We start from the raw sequence: 23,046 nt of genomic DNA on the forward strand, positions 1-23,046 counted from the left end.
CCCTTTACTCAGAGGAGTAATAGCACTTGATTCTGGAGCCATTTACCAGTGGCAAAGGGACGCCTTCCAAAGTGACTAACTGGACAGCCCCTTGTGGCAAAACCTCTTGTACTCTAAAGGGCCCTTGCCAAGCTGGAACCAGCTTCTTTGCTTTTTTCAAATATTTTGCCTGATAGAGTAGCACCAATGTGCCTTGCGTTATTTTTGGCTTTCTGAGGTGGCGATCATGCCACGCTTTGCGACGAAGTTGTTCCGCTTGCAGAGCACGAGAAGCTAAAAGGCGGCTTTCATCCAATAAGGTGAGACGGGAGATAGAGGCAGATTCCATGCCCCCACTTGCACGCAGACTGCCCACCCTAGGGGAACCGGAGTTGAACTCAAATGGACCTATGGCTTCCAAACCGAAAGCGAGTTGAAAAGGCGTTTGATTCGTTGTTGCTTTGAAAGATGTGCGGTATGCCCAAAGAGTGCCGTGCACAGCCTGAGCCCACGATGCTGGATGGAGATGAGCCTGTCCATTGGCTCTAGGATAATAAGAGCACGACTTGCGATGAAAAATCTTGTAATTGGCCAGCAAATTTGAGATCATGTTATTGACAAAATGAGTGCCTCTATCACTGGTGATCTCTAAGGGACATCTAAATCTGCATAAAATATTTTCATATAAAAATTTGGCCACTGTATTGCTGGTGCAATCCACTGTCGCTAGTACCTCTGCCCACTTTGTTGCATAGTCTGTAGCCACTAGCAGATATTTGCGATTACCTGGTTGAGCCGGGGGATATATTGGTCCCACAAAGTCCAAACCCCATCTCTCAAAAGGTAGCCACGCCATCGAGACCTGCAAAGGGCGGTTGGATTGCTTACTCGGCTTCGGCCCACATCTCTGGCATACATCACAAACCTTAGAATATGCTATTGCATCCTTAAAAATGTAGGGCCACCACAGACCACTCTGTAGTATCTTCTGAGCAGTGATGTGACCAGGGTAATGGCCACCAGTGGGACCATTGTGGGCATCCTCCAGAATATGCTCCACCTCATGAGGTGAGACACAACGCTTCAGAACACCATCTGGTCCCGCCTTGTAGAGCTGGCCCCCCGATCAGAGTGAAAGGCCTGGACTTCAACAGCAATCTCCTCTTTTGCAGTGGGGATGCCCTCTCTGGGTACAACCCAGTAGATAGAAAATATAGGACCTCGCCGTACCATTCCGGTGTTGTATCTATTTTAAAAAGACTGCTATCTGGAAAGTCATCCGCAATCCCGGTAGCTTCTTCGCCTGTGTAAATGCGAGAGAGGTGGTCAACCATTACATGATGCTTACCAGGACGGAGTACCACTTCAAAATCAAACTCCTGGAATAGGAGGAGCCATCGCCATACTCGACCTGCAACCTGTGGCTTATTAAGCAGATAGCGCAAGGCATGGTGATCAGTGATAACTGTGAAGTGGACCCCTAGCAAATAGTGACGAAATTTGTGTAGAGCATACACTATAGCCAATCCTTCCCTCTCTGTGGTGCTATAATTTCGCTCTGCTTTGGTGAGCAGGCGACTTGCATAATGTACAGGGCGATCCAAGTTGAACTCTTTGCTAGGCTGAGTCAGCACAGCACCCACAGCCAGCAGACTGGCATCTGTATGCACATGAAAAGGTAGGGCCCAATCCGGGGCAACTAGAATAGGCGCTTCAGTGAGACGTTTTTTGAGGTATACAAATGCTTCGGCCTCAGGTGTTGACCACCGGAAGGGAACAGCAGCACTGGTGAGCCGGGTCAATGGTTGAGCCACCTGTGCATACATACGTATGAACCTGCGATGATAGCCGGTGTGGCCCACAAAGCTCTGAACACCTTTGGGATTTACGGGAGGAGGTAACTTCAAGATGGCCACTATCTTCTCTGGGTCCGGTGCCAAACCTTGAGCAGACACCACATGGCCCAACAGTGTGCCCTCTGTGACCAAAAAATGACATTTGTTCGGATTGAGCTTCAAACGTGCCTCTCTGCACCTGAGGAAGACTGCAGAGAGCTGAGCAAGATGCTCCTTTAGATTTTCTACTGGGGTCGAACACTGAGCACCCGAGAAGGTGGAAAAGTCATCCATGAATATGCGAAGGTGATCAGTAAGTAGAGGACAAAAGATGAGATATACTATGCGATTGAAAGAAGGCGGTGCATTTTTAAGCCCAAAAGACATCCTAGTGTAGATGAAAATACCCCAGGGAGTCACAAAAGCTGTTTTGATTTGGTTGTCAGGATGTATTCCTAACTGATTGTAGCCGCTGAACCCGTCCATAAAACTATACAGTACATGGCCAGCGACATCTTCGAGGACTCTCTCAGTAAAAGGTGTCGGAAATCCATCCGGGATTGTGACCTTATTCAGAGCCCGATAGTCGACACAAACTCAAATTTTGTTGGACTGCTTCTTTGGGGCAATAACCATAGGAGACAACCATTCTGAGTGCTCTACTGGTACAATAATACCTGCTTCTTGCATCTTTTCCAACTCGATTTTGACTGCTTCTGCATACTTGGGATTCAGTTTGTAAGCACGTCCTCTGACCGGCTTAGCCCCCTCAACCAGAGGAATTGTGTGGACTCCTAGCTCTGCTGGGATTCCTTCTAAATCGTGGTAAGACCAGGCAAACACATCTTTGAAAGAGCGCACGAAGGAGATTACCAGGTCGAGTAGAGCGGGGTGATCCCATAACCAAGTGGCTAATAAGATGGGCTGATGGCTGTCAGGGCCTCCTAGGTTGACCTCTCTGACTGGGTCAGGCGGTGCAGTGGTCGAGGCTGCGTCAGGTGGAGAAGATTGTGCCGCCTCTGTTAGCCGTTGGACATTATGAGCTGGCGTCTGATCAATGTTGAAATCAGCATACTCTTCCTGCAACCAACCTGATGGAAGCTCTGCAAACGGTAAATCCTCAGATACCTCAAAGTGCTCCGGCATGGGTGGAGAGTCAGATGGAGTAGAGGCTAAGGAGGGAGCTGGGGTGTTGGCCAACTCTTGCAAGGGAGACTTTTTTCCCCTTCTATGGTGGGTTATAGGCTCACCCAGGCCGACGGTTTCCATCAAGGGACCCTCTGAAGGATGGGCACCAGAGACCGGTCCACTTGGAGAGACCGGTCCACTTGGTTCTGACTCACTTGGTTGACTGGGATTCTTGGTCTCAGGTGTAGCTTCAGATGTAGGATCAGGGGGATAGGGTGAATCTGTTGGCAAAGGTTGAAGAGAGACTACATAGCATGGCATCGAAGAGGTGGCCTCTAACCACTGCAGTAAGTCTTCATCGGACCCATCGGGAGGGACCGGCTGGTCCAAGTCAGGGTTGGACTCTACTGACAAAGAGCTATGCTGAACGACCGGATCCATACCTCCTTCGAGACGAATTTGTTGCATTGGAGAGCCAGGAGTATGTATCCACATGGCGTCGGTTCCCCAGTCGTGAAGTGCTTTCGTATGTCGCAGCCATGGCCTACCAATCAGCAAGGGATAACCTCCCTCTACCAGGGGAAGATTAACTACCACAAAATCCAAGTTAAAAGTGAAATCTTGTACCTTCAGAGGCACCTTGTCGACTGTGCCCACTGGGTAGACTGTTCTCTGATCAGCCAATGTAACAGTGAAAGGAGCAGGTCGGGTAGGCTTTAGACCTAAGGCCATCATAGTGAATTCGGGCATCAAATTGATTCCAGATCCTCCATCAACGATGACGCCGGATAGCTGGTGCCCAAGAATAGATACAGTGAGGCGAGGACTTTTATAATCGGTGAGGGGAGCAGATGGATAGGAAATCAAATAGGACTCTGAGGGCTGTACAGGGAGGTGCCCGCCACTAGGCCCAGCCCCCGGGTACAGAGACTGAATGACTAACAAGGTGTCACTTCTAAGTGTTGCATCAAGCCTTAGCATGTCGTATAGTGACACCTGCTGAAAAGTATTTTTCAAGATGGCTTCTGCTGTGGGCTTGGCGCCTTCGAACTGGGCTCCTTTTGTGACCTTAATCTGTTCCAAATCAGCCACTGCTTCTAAGAAGGCTCCATCAATGTCAGATAACAAGGAAGTTGGTTGGCTCTGAGCAATTGGGAAGGACTTGTCCTTTGGGTCAGGTAGACCAGAGTGAGGAAGTGGAGACTGGCGAGGTGGACCTATGGGTAGATTGAGACCAAGAGCTGCTCTTTGTGCCCGAGTAAGGACACCAGCAGGCTCCTCCACTTGCAGAGGCTTAACCACATGAGTAGCAGGTGAAGGTTGAGGCACGGTGTTCACAGTAATCAAATTTATCTTCGGAAAGGTGAATTCGGGCTGGTTTTGAGTCGAGCCTGAAGACGTGGATGCCCTTTGCTTGGGACAATCTTTACTGTAGTGATCCTTTGAATCAGGGCAATGACGACAAGGAGGGGACCCCTCGGGTAAAGGACACTTGCTCTGATAATGCCCATATTCTCCGCATCTGTAGCAGAGTATGGGCCGATTGGAAGGACGAAACGGGGGACGAGGTGGTTGCTGCATGGAATTTGAGGCTGAGGTGTAGAAACTTTGGGGAACTGCGGGAGTACTGGCATGGTAGAAACTGTGGGGTGCAAAGTTGTTGTGCATACCTTGCTGCATAGGGGGTGTTGTCAGCAGAGGAGGCAACTGGTTTTGATGGCCGTAGGATGAGACCATGTTGGATGCAGGTGCTAACCCTTGTTGGAGAGAAGGACCAAGATTTTGTTGTATTTGACGCAATCCCTTGAGGTAGTAACAATCCTTATCCTCATGTCCAGCTTTTTCACAGAAGTGGCAGTAAAACCGAAGGGGGCATTCCTGTGGTGGGTGCCCTGGAGAGCGGCATGAGCTACACCAAACCATAGCCTTAGTCTCTTGCTGACACTTGAGCTCTTCTAACTCGCGCTTAATCTGTTCCAATGCCTCATTATGTGTAGGCTTCTCTTGTCTAAGAGAGAAGGACCTCTCCTCTTGAAGAGCTCGTTGTAGCTTTAGGGCTTCCAGTTCCCTACGTAAAGAAGTTAAAGGATCAGTAGGACTACCTTCCGAGAACACAGAGGAAGTATCTATTTGAAGAGAGTTGTTGAAGAGCTTCCTAGCTCCCTCTATTCTAGTAGCAGCTGCGATGAACTCGTCGAGAGTGGCGTCGGGTCGGAGACTCTCTCGGAGTTTTTGCTGAGAAGTTTTGGGAAGCGCCTTCTCCACCCACTTTTTAACCATGAATTCACCGGGTTGTTGGGGAAGCTTGGCCACCAGCGACTTAGTTTTCGTCATAAGCTCCGCAAAAGTCTCCTCAGGTTTGAGCACCATGTTGGCCAACTCATCCAACACCTTCTCCTGGTAGTCACCTGGCCTGAAAGCTGCACAGAATTGCTGTCTTAAGGCTGCCCAAGTTGCAAAATGGTTCTCTGCAAATTGGCTGTACCATTTATCTGCTAGGCCATCCAGGGTGGATGGAAATAGTACCAAGTAAGCATCTTCTCTGTTCAGCCCACGTCCCCTACAGAGAGATACAAATCTTCTTGTATGGTCGTCAGCATCTTCTGAAGACAGCCCTTTGAATGTAGGGAGCTTGATGTTCACCTTGGCCAAAACACTAGCTAGTGGCTCCATGATTCCTTGCTGAGTCTGTTGCACAGTAGCTTGTTGTAGAAGAATAGGAGAGAGCTTTTCCGGAGAAGGTGATCGCGAAGATGGGGAACCTGATGAAGGAATGGGTGATGTGATATGTGGAGGTATAGGTGATGAGGTTGAAGGATTTCTACAAGGTGTCAAAGGTCGTCTTCTGTGATAGTACTTCAGAGGGCTCAGTAGTGGGCTTTGACGCTCAACTGACTTCCTTGTATGTGTCATACAGTGACCTCCAAACCAACCAAGCTTTGGGCAAGAAACCTTGAACTGGCTGAAGACTGGTCTAGACTCTACTAGATCATACTAGACCAGACGAGTGTCTAGACCAGCTGGACCAGGGACGAGTAGGACTAGACCAGGGTCTAGACCAGACAAGTGACTAGACCAGCTAGACCAGGGTCGAGGGGGTCTAGACCAGAGACGAGGGCAAGCTGGGCCAGGGCGAGAGGGGACCAGACCAGCAAGGCGAGAGACTTAGACTGCACAGGCGAAGCGAAGAACCCAGCTACTCAACAGAGTGAGACTTCAGTTGAGGTCCCACCGTGATCGCCAAAATGAGAGCACCTGTAGCGCGGATAATGTGTCGTGCTCTCTACAGTGTGGGTGTCCCCAGTGCAATGTGCATGACAATCTCACTCAAACAAATGAAACCTCTCTCAAACAGAACGAAACACAGAAACAACGGATAACAACACAGAAACAATGGATAACAACAGAGACACAACAGTGGACCAGAACAAGTGGACTTGACTAGCTCCAAGAACCTTGTACAGACTCTGGCGTGGCAGCACACTCCGCTCCAGCCCAGGACTCACAGGTACAAATGGGTGTCGAGGCTCAGATGTGCAGGGATGGTGAAGCAGTGCTCTGTGTAAGACTCTCTAGACGACTACGTGCAAGATAAGATAGAACTATCCCAAAACGACTACTGATATGTACAACCATAGGAGCCACCAACGGCCCATAAATGTCCAGCCAGCTAAGTCTATCTCCAAACTGAGTGGTGGTGGTGACCTGGCCACGATGTCCACTAGACCACCGTAGGTACCCTGCCACGTGTCACTCCCAGCCAAAGGGTCCGTCCAGTGTGAACCAGACCAATTGTAGCTAACTGTCCAACTGCCTGTCCTGTGAAGTGACACTGTAGCAGGCTACACTTTTCCCACTCCCATTGTAAGATATAGACCCTTGAGCTTATTTTTGTACCTTACTGTTCGCATTTTTCTTCTACAGTTTTTGGTGAAGAAGAAGCGGAGACCATGGCAAAAGAGTGGGAGCATAATGTTATGCAGGATACCCTCGGAAAAGAGCTTCAACACCTAAATAAGTGCTTGGAACAAAAAGAGGTGACTAGTTTGTTGTCAAGGTTGAGCTCTGCTACTTGAATATCTGGAAAAATATTACGAACAGTGCATTATGGTTCATGTCAACAGGCAGAGATGCGTAGCTTTTTGAAGTCGGATACAGTCTCATGGAAACATCACTTTGAACGGAAGCTTGTTGAACTTGAAGAGGAGAAGAAGGCTCTTCAAGTTATGTTACTAGTAGTTGTTTGTGAATTTGCTGATTTCTGGAATATAAAATGTATGCAATAAGAGGATGTATTTTCACTGGAGGTTCTTTTCATATTTTTCAGAGAGAACGAGACATTCTTCTAGTAGAGATGGATAATTTAGTCAGCATGACAGATGAAAAGGCACAAAAAATGAAGGAAATGTATGCCCACAAGCTGAAGGTTTTAGAGGCACAGGTACATTTTGTAGCACACTGATTCTTTTCTTGAAAGGCCTTACAGTTTAAGACATTAACTCAGATGTACAGATTGCAGAACTAAAAAGAAACCAAGAAAGCCAAGCACAGCTCTTAAGACAGAAACAAAAAGGCGATGAAGCAGCCAAACGCTTACAAGAGGAGATACAAAGAATGAAGGCACAGAGGGTATCTTCTTGCTTATGTCTCTGATGATGCCTCATCTACTCTGCATACAAATTGAACTTATTTTTATTCCTGCAAGGTCCACTTGATGCATAAAATTAAGCAAGAAGGAGACTGTTTCCGCTTATGGAAAGCATCTCGTGAAAGGGAACTGTTTCAGGTCAGAGTTTCAAACATCAGATGAAGCACGAGCAAGTTTCAAATTACAATTTGGCTTTTAGCCTAATTTCTTTTGCATCTGATAGATTTTTTGTTTCAGCCATAAGTGCTGTTGTTGTGCTCTGCTGTAGTTTTTCTTTTTTCCTAGCTAAAGAATATCATTATATAAAAAAACAACCCAAGAACGTAGGCCCAAAATAAAAGTATAAAATATGAGCAACAAAGAGGGGTATAGCTAAGAGTGTCACCAAAAATGATAGGAGAAAAGGCAATCCCAAATTCACAGCCCTGGAGGATTTGGCTTCGTTACAAGGGCATGGTAGAGATTTAAGGATGCAAGATCTGCTAAGCTTCAAAGGAGCCTCATCCCTTTCAAAAGTTTTAACATAGGAAATACCTTTCATAGGCCAACTCAACCCCTTCAGAACTGATGCTATTATTGTAAAAATCTAAACGCCACCGATCTGTGTCAAGCTCTCTCTCTCTCTCTCTCTCTCTCTCTCTCTCTCTCTCTCTCTCTCTCTCTCTCTCTCTCTCTCTCTCACCAGAGGCACACTGATCGACCGAGCGATTGAACTGGGGAAATCCAGGCGCCCACGACTGCGGAGGACTACACAGCATCGACGGAGGCTACGTCAGAAGATTCGGAGCACGCTGGCCAGGCATGCACGACGCCCGGTCAGACTACTAACCATGGAGGAAATTGATGAGATTCGCCAACGACCGATGCTAGATCTCTTGTGATTCAGCTATCCCAACAAGCTGCCCATTTTTGCTTAGTTCACATCGACCAATCTAGGATCCCATAGTATATATCTTTATTTTGTACTGTTGTTACGTTCTTTTGTTACTCTGACTTTGTATCAGATCCACCACATTGTAACTTTCTGGTCTCATAGGTCACTATGGCCTTTTGAAGACATTAATATAAGATTTCATTTCATTTCATTTCTCTCTCTCTCTCTCTCTCTCTCTCTCTCTCTCTCTCTCTCTCTCTCAAGCTGCGCAGACTTAGGGAGAGCTTGCTGAGGACATCAGAGGAAAGACAGTCTTAGAGACGAATGACAGATTTCTTTACACCAGCCAGAGAAGAACCAACTGAGCAGTCATTACAGCAGATCTCAGAGCCTAATCATACTAGAGGTACACTGCTTGATCGAGCCATGGAGCTTGGCAGATCCAGACGTCCACGACCTCGGGGGGTATCCCGCTACCGACGAAGGCTGCAACAAAAGATACAGATCACTCTAGCTCGACATGCAAGACGCCCAACCAGAGTATTGACCATGGAGGAGGTCGATGAGATCCGACAGTGGCCGATGAGAGATTTCATTTGAACCCTTTCTCCTTAGTGTTTTAGATTTAATTTTTAGAGTTCTTTGTAACTCTGTAATTTCGGTACTCAGACATGGTATCAGATTCACCAATTGTAACTTTTGGTGTCATAGGTCATTTTGGCCTTTTGAAGATGTTAATATAACATTTCATTTCATTTCATTTCTCACTGCCCCGTCTACTACGAGATACGAGGCCACTTCCATTGCTTGTTCAGAGAGGGCTTTGGACCATTCTCTAGAGTCATGCGGTACGAGGATCAGAGATGCGTGGGTTTGTTTTTGCTCGAGCTGCACAGACACAGAGAGAGCTTGATAAGAGGAGAGGCTATCCAGTCTTAGAGACAAATCACAGACTTCTTTAGAGCTGCCACTGTACACCCGGAAGAGTTACTACCATAGTAGAGCTCGTCGCCTCACACCAGAGGCACACTGATCGACCGAGCAACTGAGCTGGGGAGATCCAGACGCCCACGACTGCGGAGGACTACACAGCATCGACGGAGGCTGCATCAGAGGATTCGGATCACTTTGGCTCGACATGCACGACGCCCGGTCAAACTACTCACCATGGAGGAGATTGATGAGATCCGCCAGCGACCGATGCTGGATCTCCTGTGATCTAGCTATCCTAGCTAGCTGTTTAGTTGCTTAGTTCACACCTAGCAGTTCAGGATTCCATAGTATTTTATTTTGTCATTTTGTCATTTTGTCATCTTGTTACTCTGACCTTGTATCAGACCCACCACATTGTAACTTTTTGGTCTCATAGGTCACTCTGGCCTTTTGAAGACGTTTATATAACATTTCATTTCATTTCATTTCTCTCTCTCATGGGTTCCTCATTGTTTTTAGGGTTTCATGACCACTTCTTTGCTGTTTTTAGGGTTTCGAAATTGCTTTTTGGCTGTTTTTAGGATTTCTTCATTGTTTTTTTTAGGATTTCAAACCTTTTTTTGCTGTTTTTTAGGGTTTTGTCACTGTTTTTTAGATTTTTTAAATCGTATCTTGCTGTTTATTAGGGTTTCAAGTATGTGTCATACTGTTTTTTTAAGGTTTCACAAGCGTTTCTTGCTGTTTTTTAGGGTTTCTTGTATTTTTTTTTTCTGTTTTAGAGTCTCTCTCTCTCTCCGCGTTTAGGGTTTAGGGTTTAGGGTTTAGACATACTCAGCGCGTGGGCACCAGCAGGTCTTTCTCAGTGCCTGGGCAGCCAGTAGCGTGGGCATTTGTGCATACCAGCAGGTCTTAGTGCGTAGGCAGCCCAGTAGGCCTACGCGTTGTCATATGTGCATACTCAGCACGTGATCCTTCATTTCAGGGCAATGACAGCAGGGAGGGGACCCTTCGGGCAGGGGGCATTTGCTTTGGTAATGACCATATTCCTCGCATCTGTAGCACAAAATGGGCCGATTCAATGGGCGAGTCGAAGGGCGAGGTGGTCCTTGCCCCTGGTGCATGGAGTTGGAGGTGGAGGCATAGAAGCTTTGAGGTGATGAGGGAGCATATGTATGATAAAAGCTCTGAGACGGAAAAGTACTTTGCATACCTTGCATAGGAGGGGCTGTCAATAAAGGTGGCATGTGGTGTGGGTGGCCACATGGAGAAACCATGTTGGATGCCGGTGCTGGCCCTTGTAGAAGAGTAGGACCAAGACTTTGCTGTATTTGTCGCAATCCCTTGAGGTAGTAGCAGTCCTTGTCCTCATGTCCAGACTTTTCACAGAAGTGGCAGTAAACCCAAAGGGGGCATTCATGTGGAGGGTGCCCTGGCGAGCGACATGAGTTACACCATACCATAGCCTTATCTCCTGCTAAGACCTAAGCTCTTCTAGCTCTCTCTTGATTTGATCCAAAACCTCGTGATGTGGAGGCTTCTCCTATCTAAGAGAGATTGATTTCTCCTCTTGAAGAGTGCGTTATAGTTTTAGGGCTTCAAGTTCCCTACGTAAAGAAGTCAAAGGGTCAGATGGACTCTCCAAGAGTACAGAGGAAGTCTCTACCTGAGAGGAGTGGGTAAAAAGCTTTCTTGCCCCCTCTATCCTAGTAGCAGCCGCAACAAACTCCTCCAAGGTGGCATCAGGTCGGAGATTCTCTCTCAGTTTTTGTTGAGAAGTCTTTGGAAGAGCCTTCTCTACCCATTTCTTGACCATGAACTCACCTGGTGGCTGAGGAAGCTTGGTGACCAGAGACTTTGTTCGGGTCATGAGTTCTGCAAAAGTCTCTTTGGGCTGAAGCAGTAGGTTGGCCAACTCATCCAGAACCTTTTCTTGGAAATCGCCTGGTCAGAAAGCTTCACAAAATTGTTGTCTTAATATAGCCCAAGTAGTGAAGTGGTTCTTTGCAATCTAATTGTACCACTACTTATAGGCAGCATGTGAGATCAACGCATAGAGGATGGGGGTCAGGAGGTGTGGCTATCCTATTTAGGGTGGAGCTTCAATCCCTCATTCATATTGCTCGAAGAGATGAGCAGCCATATATATGTGGGTCACGGTTGGAGCGGAGACAGGGACGCCACTCTACATTGCAATATGCTATTCTTCCCCCATCACATCTCATTATGCATCGCCCAAGGGGCACTCACCCTACATGATATTGGATGAGGACATATTGGAGTTCTCTAGGGATGGAGATGTCATTCTTTTGGGAGACTTTACTGCCAGGAGGGGCCAGTCTCGGACAGCTTTCTACGATACCTCAGAGGAAATGTTGAGAGGATTGGATGTCAATGATATGGGATTGCCCAGGTGTTAGCAGGATGAAGAGCACACTAGATATGGGGGATATTTGATAGATTTGGGGATTGCACTTGGACTCGCCATCTTCAATGGCCTCCAGAGATTTCTAGCGTTGAGTGGATTGACGCGTTTTCTTCAAAGACATGGGGCTAGCACTATGTTTTGGCTCAGCCAAGTTTCATACCCTCTATTCAGGACTTTATAGTCGGGACCAGGCTTATTGGAGTAGCAGTAGATCATGCCCTCCTCACGTTTACCATCTCATTCCAGCTCAGCACAGCTCGACTAGCTCAGACATCTACGCATACCCGATATACTTTTACTTCGGAGACTGATTCTCTCTACATAGATGGTTTCTACAGACGCTTATGAACAGAGAATCCGGGGAGACCTCTAGGAGAGCTCACATATATATTGACAGACACTATAGGATGCAGCAACAGAGGCATACCCACACACTGAGCCTGGGCGGCGACGACGCTATGGGAGTATACCCCAGAATCGATGGTATGACGAGGAGTGCAGAGAGACTAGAGCCCGACTTCAAAGCGAGGTAGTTCCAAGCAGTCAAGCATTGCTTCTCGGCATTTGGTACAACGGTAGAACATGGCATTTTTAGCTCGACTAGAGCAGGATTTCTATTAGTTGTTTTTGAGCCAGGATTAAGGCGAGGCATGGCGACTTCCATGAGCACTCTCCCCCACCAATCATCACTTCTACAGAGGTATAAGGTCAGTATGCATCATCTCTCTACACAGAATCGGGGCAGCCACCTCTTCTTGATTTGCCAGAGGCATGCCCACACACATGTGCTTTCTTTATTGTCGAGATGGTAAAGAAAGCCAATGACAGGATGAAGACTAGGAGAGCATATGATCACGATGGCCTGGTAGCAGAGCATTTTATACATGCCAAAGATTTGCTTGCTGAGCTTCTAGCAGTGATGTGCAACCGTGCCATGTGCGAGGGCCTACCTGATACGTGGAGTTTGTCCACTATCATACCTATCTTCAAGTCAAGGGACCCTATGGAGCCTGGGAATTAACGCACTATCATGATTCGACACACATTGGCACGGTTGTACGCATCCATCCTTGAGCAACAATTGAGTAGATGGGCAGAGAGAGAGGGTGTACGGGCAATAGGACAGGCGGGTTTTAGGAGAGGTTTCTCTACTCTTGATAATATTTTGACACTCAGAGCCATTATCGAGGAGGGGAGACCACGTGGGAGATGGCTCTATTGTTGCTTTGTGGATTTCCACAAAGCCTTCGATATAGTGCCCAAAGCTAGATTGATGGACAGACTGCAAGAGATGGGGCTACCCAAGGAGTCCATTTGGGGGATCATGGCTCTATAGAAGCTAGTAGTGGGGCATGCACACACTCCAGAGGGGATTTCTGATCTAGTTCACTCCACTATCGGGGGTGAAACAGGGCTGCCTGCTATGTCCTACACTATTTGGCATGTATGTGGATGAGGTTACTGACTACATTGAGAGGGATGGTGATAGAGAACAGTTGGCAAGGACATGGATCCCACTAATGTTATATGCTGATGATGATGTGTTGATTTCTGACTTCCTGGAGGGGATGCAACGTCATTTAGATGTTTTGTACACATTTGCCCACGATAGTGGATTGTCTGTTAACCTCGGGAAAACCAAGGTTATGGTGTTTAACACCACACCAGAGTGGGTCAGGCGGTCAGCACCCAAATTTACATATGGTTAGGAGACGGTGGAGTATACAGATGCACACACCTATCTTGGGGCAATCTTCAATGGACGGGTGTTTTCACTGAGGAGAGCAGCCAAGACTAGATTGACGAGAGCTTATGCAGCCTTGGGAGGATTGGAGAAGATGTATTCACAGGTGCAGTTTCAGGAACTTGGAACAAAGCTGTGGCTTTTTGACACTCTAGTGGCTTCAGCTATGCTTTATGGAGTTCAGATTTGGGGACCCTCAATGGACCACCGTGGAAGATCTGGTAGCATTGATGGATGGAGATGTATGGAGAGGCCTCTAGTCTCTATGATCTCTCGACTGATTCGGGCTAAGGCCTCAGTGCCACATGAGATTATTCGAGCCGAGCCTCTCGTAGTTGAGGCCCTTACTAGATCAATTTCCTTCATGCATAATTTATGGGACCTCCCCAGAGACAGATATACTCGGCTAGCCCTTGAGTCATCCTGATAGCTAGCGCTACACGGGGACACAACATGCTGGTATGGGAAGGTGACATCATGGTTTCAGTCACATGGCTTCATCATGGATAGATTGCCCCCATTCCAGTACTCCTTGGATGCACCCTCCCTTTCTCTCACACGAATAGAGATCACTAAACTTGTACATCAGGATTTGATTCAACTAGATACTAGAAGCACACGGGTACAGCCGGTACAAGAGTTGGGCACGAAGATGTCTTTCTATAGAGAGCATCTTCTCCAACTAATAGAGGATGGATATGTGATCAGACCGGCCTATATGGACACTCATTTATTCTATGGGATACGATGGGCTATTGGTCAGATGCGCACATTATTGCATCAACTAGAGATTGAGATTGGTAGATTTAGGAGAATACCAACAGAAACCAGGATATGACAGTTGTGTCATATAGAGCCAAAGACAGTTACATCACATTTGTCACCGTCCGGTATACTATGAGATACGAGGCCGCTTTCACTCTCTATTTAGAGAGGGATTTGGACCGTTGGCTAGAGTCATGAGATATCTGGATCAGAGATGCCTCGGGTTGTTTTTGCTAGACTGCGCAGACACAGGGAGAGTCGCTTGAGGAGACCAGGCAATGGGAGACATTCATAGAGGGAGATCATTGACTTCTCTAGAGTAGGGATTCATCAGCCAAATGAGCAAGCTTCACAGCAGACTTAAGGGCCCACTTATACCAAAGGTATATTAGTGGATGGAGCCACTGAGCTCGGGAGAGCTAGACGCCCATGTCTACAAGGGCGACCACGACATCGATGGAGGCTCCTTATCTAGGACGACTATTTACAAAGGCAGACAATGACGAATCCCTTGAGCGATTGATGCAATACTTTCTCGGACAACGCTCGATGCCGGGCATCCTTGGGCATTGATGATGATGATGATGATTTTAGTCTGACGATTTGAGTCTTTTAGTCTTTCACTTTACTTCGTTTTATTTTTAGACATTGGATTAGATCCACAAGGATTGTATCAATTTGGTCTCATTGGTCATTTTGGTCTTTTGAAGACGTTTAATATAAGATTTCATTTCATTTCTCTCTCTCTCTCTCTCTCTCTCTCTCTCTCTCTCTCTCTCTCTTTCTCAGAGATAGATCACAGACTTCTTTAGAGCTGCCACTGGACACCCGGAGGAGTTACTGCCAGAGCAGAGCTTGTCACCTCACACCAGAGGCACACTGATTGACCGAGCGACTGAGCTGGGGAGTTCCAGACGCCCACGACTGCGGAGGACTACACAACATCGATGGAGGCTGTATCAGAGGATTTAGATCACTTTGGCCCGACATGCCCAACGCCCGGTCAGACTACTGACCATGGAGGAGATTGATGAGATCCGCCAGCGACCGATGCTGGATCTCTTGTGATCTAGCTATCCCAGCTAGCTGCTTATTTCACACCTAGCAGTTTAGGATTCCATAGTATTTTATTTTGTCATTTTGTCATCTTGTTACTCTAACTTTGTATCAGATCCACCACATTGTAACTTTCTTGTTCATAGGTCACTTTGGCCTTTTGAAGACTTTTATATAACAATTCATTTCTCTCTCTCTCTCTCTCTCTCTCTCTCTCTCTCTCTCTCTCTCTCTCTCTCTCTCTCTCTCTCAGGAATACACTGAATATGGCAGATACTTGATAGATATGGGAACCGCACACAGATTGGCCATTGTGAATGACCTACAAAGATTTTCGACAGCTGGAGGTTTTACTTGCTTTCCACACCGACATGGTGCCAGCACAGTGGATTATGTTATGGCCAACCAGGTCTCATTCCATTCTTTCAGGATTTCATGGTGGGCACTAAGCCAGTTGGAGTAGCAGTTGATCATGCTATCGTGTCTTTCACCCTGACCTTTCAGTTCAGCACAGCTCCATTAGGAGAGGTCCCCACACACACTCGGTATACCTTCATGAGGGAGACGGATTCTGTGTATATGGATGAGATATACAGGCAGCTATGCACCCAGGAGCTGGGACGGCCACTAGATGAACTCACTCAGATATTGACAGAGACGCTCCATGATGCAGCATCAGAGGCATACCCCCATAGCCAGCCCACACGGAGACGATCTGGGAACATGCCCCAGAACAGTTGGTATGATGAGGAGTGCAGAGAGAGGAGGATCAAACTACAGAGGGAAGTGCTCACGGGTATTACCACACATAGACAGTCACGGATTATCTTTTGCCGCCTAGTGCGACGAAAGAAAAGGGCCTATCTATCTCAGCTAGAGCGGGATCTATATTAGCTATTTATAAGTCAGGACTCAGGCAAAGCATGGAGGCTATTCCACGAGCATTCACCACCGCCCGCGGTCACCTCCACTAAGACATGGGGGGAATATAACACATCTCTCTACACAGCATCAGGGCAACCACCTCTGCCGGACCCACTAGAGACATGCCCAGAGACATGTTCTTTCTTTACTGCCAAGAGGGTAAGGAAAGCCATTGACAGGATGAAGACAAGGAGAGCACATGATCATGATGGTCTGGTAGCAAAGCACTTCAGCCATGCCAAGGATATGCTTGCAGAGCTCTTGGCTATGATGTTTAATCGAGCCATGTATGAAGGCTTCCCGGAGACTTGGAGTATGTCTACGATTGTGCCTATTTTCAAGTTAGGAGATCCCATGATTCCCGCGAATTATTGCACCATCATGGTTGGCCACACATTAGCTAGGTTGTATGCATCCGTTGTTGAGCAGGAGTTGAGTAGATGGGCAGAGCGAGAGGGAATAAGAGCACCAGGGCAAGCAGGTTTCAGGAGAGGTTTCTCCACTCTTGATCAGATTCTAACACTCAGAGCTATTATTGAGGAGGGTAGACACCATGGCAAGAGAATCTATTGTAGCTTTGTGGATTTCCACAAAGCTTTTGACACAGTGCCGAGAGCCAGACTTATACACAAACTACATGACATGGGTGTGCCTACAGAGCTGATATGGGGTATTCTGGCTCTATACAGGACAGTGATGGGGCGGGTACGCACCACTGAGGGAATGTATGACATGGTCCACTCCACTATTGGAGTAAAGCAGGGATGCCCCCTATCCCCGACTCTTTTTGGGATGTATGTGGATGAGTTTTCAGACCATGTAGAGCGGCAGGGGGACAGGGGGGCTCGGCTAGCAGGGACATGGATTTCACTGTTACTATATGCTGATGATATTGTGTTGATTTCAGACTCCCTAGAGGGGATGCAGCATCATTTGGATGCTCTGCATACATTTGCTCGTGACAGTGGATTGTCGGTCATTTTGGGGAAAACCAAGGTTATGGTGTTCAACACCACACCGCAGTGGGTGAGGAGGTCGGCACCCACATTTATGTATGGACAGGAGAATGTGGAGTACACAGATGCATATACCTATCTTGGGGTAGTATTCGGTGGACCGGTGTTTTCACTAAGGAGAGCATCAGAGACTAGACTGACGAGAGTATATGCAGGTTTGGAAGGACTGGAGAGGATGTGTTCGCACGTTCAGTTTCAGGGACCGCGAACAAAGCTTTGGCTCTTTGACACTCTAGTGACTCCAGCTATGCTCTATGGAGTTCAAGTATGGGGACCCTCAGTAGACCACCATGGGAGATCTGGCAACACAGATGGATAGAGATGTATGGAGAGGCCTCTGGTCTCTATGATCGCTCGGATGATTCGGGCTAAGGCCTCAATACCACATGAGATTATCCGAGCCGAGCTAGCCGTCCCCCCCCCTCGTGGTGGAGGCACTGACGAGATCAGTTTCCTTTATGCACGGTCTATGGGATCTCCCGAGAGACGGATACGCTCGGCTTGCCCTGGAGTCATCTCGACAATTAGCTCTACAAGGCGATATAGCATGTTGGTATGGACAGATGGCATCATGGTTCCAGTCGCATGGTCTCAACATGGATAGATTACCTCCATTTCAATACTCCTTGGATGCACCCTCCTTGTCTCTCACATGGATAGGGATCACCAGGCTCATACGTCAGGATTTGATTCAGCTAAATACTAGGAGCACATGGATACAACCGACACAGGAGTTGGGCACGAAGATGGCCTTCTACAGAGAGCATCTTCTCCAACTCACTGAGGACGGCTTTGTGACTAGGCCAGCATACATGGATACACACTTATCTCATGGGATAAGATGCGCTATTGGACAGATACGCACATCCTCACATCAGAACCAGATCGAGATTGGCCGATTTCGAGGGGTGCCGACAGGAGCCAGGATATGTCACGTATGTAACTTAGAGCTAGAGACAGAGTTGCACTACACATGCCACTGCTCGGCATACTATGAGATACGCGGACGCTTCCACTGCCTGTTCAGAGAAGGGTTCGGACCTTTTTCTAGAGTCATGAGATACAAGGATCAGAAGTGTCTCGGATTGTTCCTGCTAGAGCTGCGCAGACTTAGGGAGAGCTTGCTGAGGACATCAGGGGAAAGACAGTCTTAGAGACGAATCACACCAACGGAGCAATCATTACAGCAGATCTCAGAGCCTACTCGTACATTGCTTGACAGAGCCACTGAGCTAGGCAGATCCAGATGTCCACGACCTCGGGGGGTCTCCCACTACCGACGAAGGTTGCAACAGAAGATACAGATCACTCTAGCTCGACATGCAAGATGCCCAACCAGAGTTGTGACCATGGAGGAGGTCGATGAGATCCGACAGCGGACCGATGAGAGATTTCATCTGAACCCACAAACCCCCCTCCCCCCCCCTTCCCTCCCCCTTATATTCTTTCTCCTTAGTGTTTTAGTGTCAGTTCTTTGTAACTTGGTAACTTTGTAATTTCCGTACTCAGAGATGGTATCAAATTCACCAATTATAACTTTTTTGTCTCATAGGTCATTTTGGCCTTTTGAAGACGTTAATATAACATTTCATTTCATTTCATTTCATTTCATTTCTCTCTCTCTCTCTCTCTCTCTCTCTCTCTCTCTCTCTCTAGATTGGGCTCTCAACACCGTATTGTTACATATAACGGGATGGTACGTTTGCCTACGTTTGGAGGTCTGACATGCATGCCACATGGAGTTGTAGATGTTGGGGGGGGGGACGCACAGTGGATTATATTATGGCACCTTGGGAGGCTTTACATCTCATTAGCTCTTTCACCATCCCACCCATCCCCATACAAGCCAACCATGCCTACCTAGGGTGCATCCAACGACGAGTACTGGTGGAAGGGGGGTAATCTATCCATACAAAATCCATTAGTCGAAACCTTGGTGTCATCTGTGCATACCATTAAGATCTGTCTCCCTGTGAGGCAAGCTGTTGAGAAGACTCCACAGCTAGGTGAGCATATCTATCTCTGAGGAGATCCCAGATATTGTGTATGAAAGAGACAGATCTGGTAAGTGCCTCTATGACTAGCAGGGGAGCAACAAGCTCTGCGTGAATAATCTCATGTGGTATAGAGGCCCTGGCCCTAATCATTCGAGAAACAATAGAGACTAGAGGCCTTGGCCCTAATCATTCGGAAACAATAGAGACTAGAGGCCTCTCCATACATCTCCATCCATTAGTACTGCTAGCTTGGCTATGATGGTCAACTGATGGTCCCCATATCTGCACCCCATAGAGCATAACTGAAGTAACCAATGTGTCAAATAGCGAGAGATTTGTTCAAGGTTCCTGAAACTGAATCTGCGAACACATTCTCTACATCTTCCCCAAAGCTGCATTTGCTCTCGTTAGTCTGGTCTCTATTGCTTTCCTCAAGGAGAACACTAGACCATTGAAGACCCCTCCTAGGTAGTGTACGCATTTGTATACTGAACCGTCTGCTGACCATATGTGAGTCAGTGCAGATCGCCTGATCCACATGACCCTAGAGAAAGGACCGAAACCCTCTTCAAATAAGCAGTGGAAACGGCCCCGAATCTCATAGTACACTGTGCAATGACATATGTAATGTAGCTCTAGCTGGCATAAGCGGCATATCCTGTTGTCTGTTGGTATCCCTCTGAATCTACCAGTCTCAATCTCCAGCTGATGTGAGGATGTGCGTATCTGACCAATGGCACACCGCAAACCATGAGACATATGTGTATCCATGTAGCTAGGTTGAATCAAAAACCCATCTCTTGTGAGGCGGAGAAGATGCTCTCTATAGAAAGCCATCTTTGTGCCCAACTCCTGTGGCGGCTCTATCCATGTCCTCTTGGTATCCAGCTGACGAATGAGTCCAGTAATCTCCACCCGTGTAAGAGACATCGAGGGTGTGTGAAGAGAGTAATGAAAAGGGGGCAGCCTGTGCATGGTGAAGCCATGCATCTGAAACTATGTCATCTGTGCATACCAGCATGAAGTGTCCCCCTGAAGAGCTAACTGTCTTGAAGACTCAAGGGCCAGTCTAGCATATTTGTCTCTATTAGTATCCCACAAGCTGTACACAAAGGAGACTAATCTGGTAAGCGCCTCAATCTCCATATGAGGGGTAGCTAGCTCTGCTCGAATGATAGCATGGGGTACGGAGGCCTTGGCTCTAATTAGACGAGAGATCATAGATACCAAGGGCCTCTCCATACGTCTCCAACCATCTAGGCCTACAGAAGGTCTCCATATCTGCACCGCATACAACATAGCTGAGGCTACTAAAATATCAAAGAGCCATAACTTTGTCCGAGGTTAGTGGAACTGAACCTGCGAACACATTCTCTCCAAGCCTCCCAAGGCCGTATTAAGCTCTAGTCAATCTAGTCTCTTCTGCTCTCCCCAAAGAAAACCTCGGCCCAATGAAGACAACCCCAAGGTAAGTGTATGCATTTGTATATTCTACAATCTCCTAACCATATGTGAAAGTCGGTGCTGATCTCTTGATCCACTGTGGTGTGGTGTTAAACACCATAACCTTGGTTTTACCAAGGTTTACAGACAATCCACTATCCTCTGCAAAACTGTGTAATGCATCCAACTGTTGTTGCATACCCTCTGGTGAGTCAGAGATCAACACGATATCATCAGCATATAACAACAATGGGATCCATGTCCCTGCCAGCTGGGCACCTCTATCACCCTCTCTGTCATGTAATCAGACACCTCATCAACATACATACCAAATAGAGTAGGAGACAATGGGCAACCCTGTCTCACCCCAATGGTGGAGTGAACTAAATCAAATATCCCCTCCGGGGTGCGTACATGTCCCATCACTGATCTGTATAGAGCCATAATCCCGCAAATCAACACTATGAGCACCCCCATCTCTTGCAGTCTACACATCAATCGAGCTCTTGGTACCATGTCAAATGCTTTGCGGAAATCCACAAAGCTACAATAAATCCGTCTCCCATGTGACCTGCCCTCCTCAATGATGGCTCTGAGTGTCAGAATATGATCAAGAGTGGAGAAACCCCTCCTAAAACCGGCCTGGCCCTTTGCTCGTACACCCTCACCCTCTGCCCAATTACTCAACTGCTGCGCAAGAATGGATGCATACAACCGTGCCAATGTGTGCCCAACCATAATAGTATGGTAATTCCTAGGCTCTGTAGGATCACCTGCCTTGAAGATAGGCACAATAGCAGACAACCTCCAAGTCTCAGGTAACCCCTCACACATGGCACGATTGAACAACACTGCACGAACCTCTACCAGCATATCTCTAGCATGTATAAAGTGCTCTGCTACTAGACCATCATGATCATATGCCCTGTTGGTTCTCATCCTGTCAATGGCTCTCTTTACCATCTGAGTGGTAAAGAAGGTGCTGGTAGGTGGGCATGGCTCTGTAGGATCTGGAAGGGGGTCTTGTCAAGGAACTGTATATAACGATGTCGCATACTGGCCCCACACATTAGGAGAAGAAATCACTAGGGGAGGGGAGCGCTCATGAAAGAATCGCCATGCCTCTCCTGAGTCTCTACTCAAGAACAACTCATACAAGTCTCACTCCATCTGGGCCAAATAAGCTCGTTTCTTCCGTCGCACAAGGCGCAGGGAAGCAATTCGAGACTGTCTGTAGGTGATGACTCCTAAAAGAAGATCTCTCTGGAGCTGGGCTCTCATCTCTCTGCACTCCTCATCATACCAACTATTCTGGGGCATGCTCCCAAAATGTCACCTCTGACCCGACAGAGTGTGTGGGTATGTCTCTGATGCTGCACCATGTAGTGTCTTAGTCAGTAAAGTGGTACACTCCTCCATTGAGAGACCATGACTAGCTGTGCATAGACGGCTATAGATCTCCTTTGTATAAACCGAGTCAGTCTCTGGTGTAAATGTATAACGGGTATGTGACTGCCTGCTGATGGCTGTGCTGTACTATACTGAAATGAAATGAACAATGTCAAAAGAGCGTGATCCACTGCTACGCCCACTTGTGTGGCTCCCACTATGAATCCTGAATACAAGGAATAAAGCTCGGATGTGTCATAACATAGTCCATTGTATTGGCCCCGTGTCTGTGTGGAAAGCATGTGAAACCGGCTGCTCCAGGAAATCGATGTAAGCCGTTAAGTATGGCTAACCCATGTGTGGTTGTCATCTCCGTGAGGTATCTCCCATACTCCGTCTGCTCTCTATCATGTGAGCATCTATCAAGCTCCAAGTCACCCACATCCAGCTCTCTAAGCATCTCATCTGAAGTGTCGTAGAAGACTGTTTGAGAGTTGCCCGTTCGTGCATTGAAGTCCCCTAGGTGGATGATATCACCATCCCTAGAAAACTCCCATATATCATCATCTAGTATAGAGAAAGACGATTGTCCTCTAGATGCAACATATAATGACGTACGTGGGGGAAGTAACATATAGCAATGTATAGAAATCGGCCTGTGTCATCTCTTAGTCTCACCCACATGTATCTAGCATGATCATCTCTCCGTACAATCTGTAGTAGTGGTTGTAACTGTTCCCTAAATAGTACTGCTACTCCTCCTGAACCTCTACTCCCATGCTCAGATGTCGCGACTGTCCTGTGGGCTATCTCCCATCTGTATCCCACCACATGTGGCATAAGCTGCCCAGGGGCCTGATGAGTCTCTCAGAAGAAAACAATGTCCCTCT

At 47.4% G+C, this 23,046-nt stretch overlaps 1 protein-coding gene across 7 annotated transcripts in view; it reads left to right on the top strand.

Moving 5' to 3' along the window:
• The window catches only part of LOC147426649 (kinesin-like protein KIN-4A), a 241,381-nt gene that overhangs the window by 151,975 nt on the left and 66,360 nt on the right, over positions 1 to 23,046 (top strand). For all 7 annotated transcript variants that reach the window (XM_086497867.1, XM_086497868.1, XM_086497870.1 and 4 more), the window contains 5 exons: positions 6,867 to 6,979; positions 7,067 to 7,165; positions 7,270 to 7,383; positions 7,455 to 7,571; positions 7,648 to 7,728. In XM_086497867.1, the coding sequence (XP_086353993.1) occupies positions 6,867 to 6,979; positions 7,067 to 7,165; positions 7,270 to 7,383; positions 7,455 to 7,571; positions 7,648 to 7,728 (524 nt within the window). The remainder of the gene's footprint in view (positions 1 to 6,866; positions 6,980 to 7,066; positions 7,166 to 7,269; positions 7,384 to 7,454; positions 7,572 to 7,647; positions 7,729 to 23,046) is intronic.

The sequence above is a fragment of the Adiantum capillus-veneris genome, chromosome 24, assembly GCF_014529385.1.
Source record: "Adiantum capillus-veneris isolate H3 chromosome 24, ASM1452938v2, whole genome shotgun sequence".
NCBI classification, from domain to species: Eukaryota; Viridiplantae; Streptophyta; class Polypodiopsida; order Polypodiales; family Pteridaceae; genus Adiantum; species Adiantum capillus-veneris.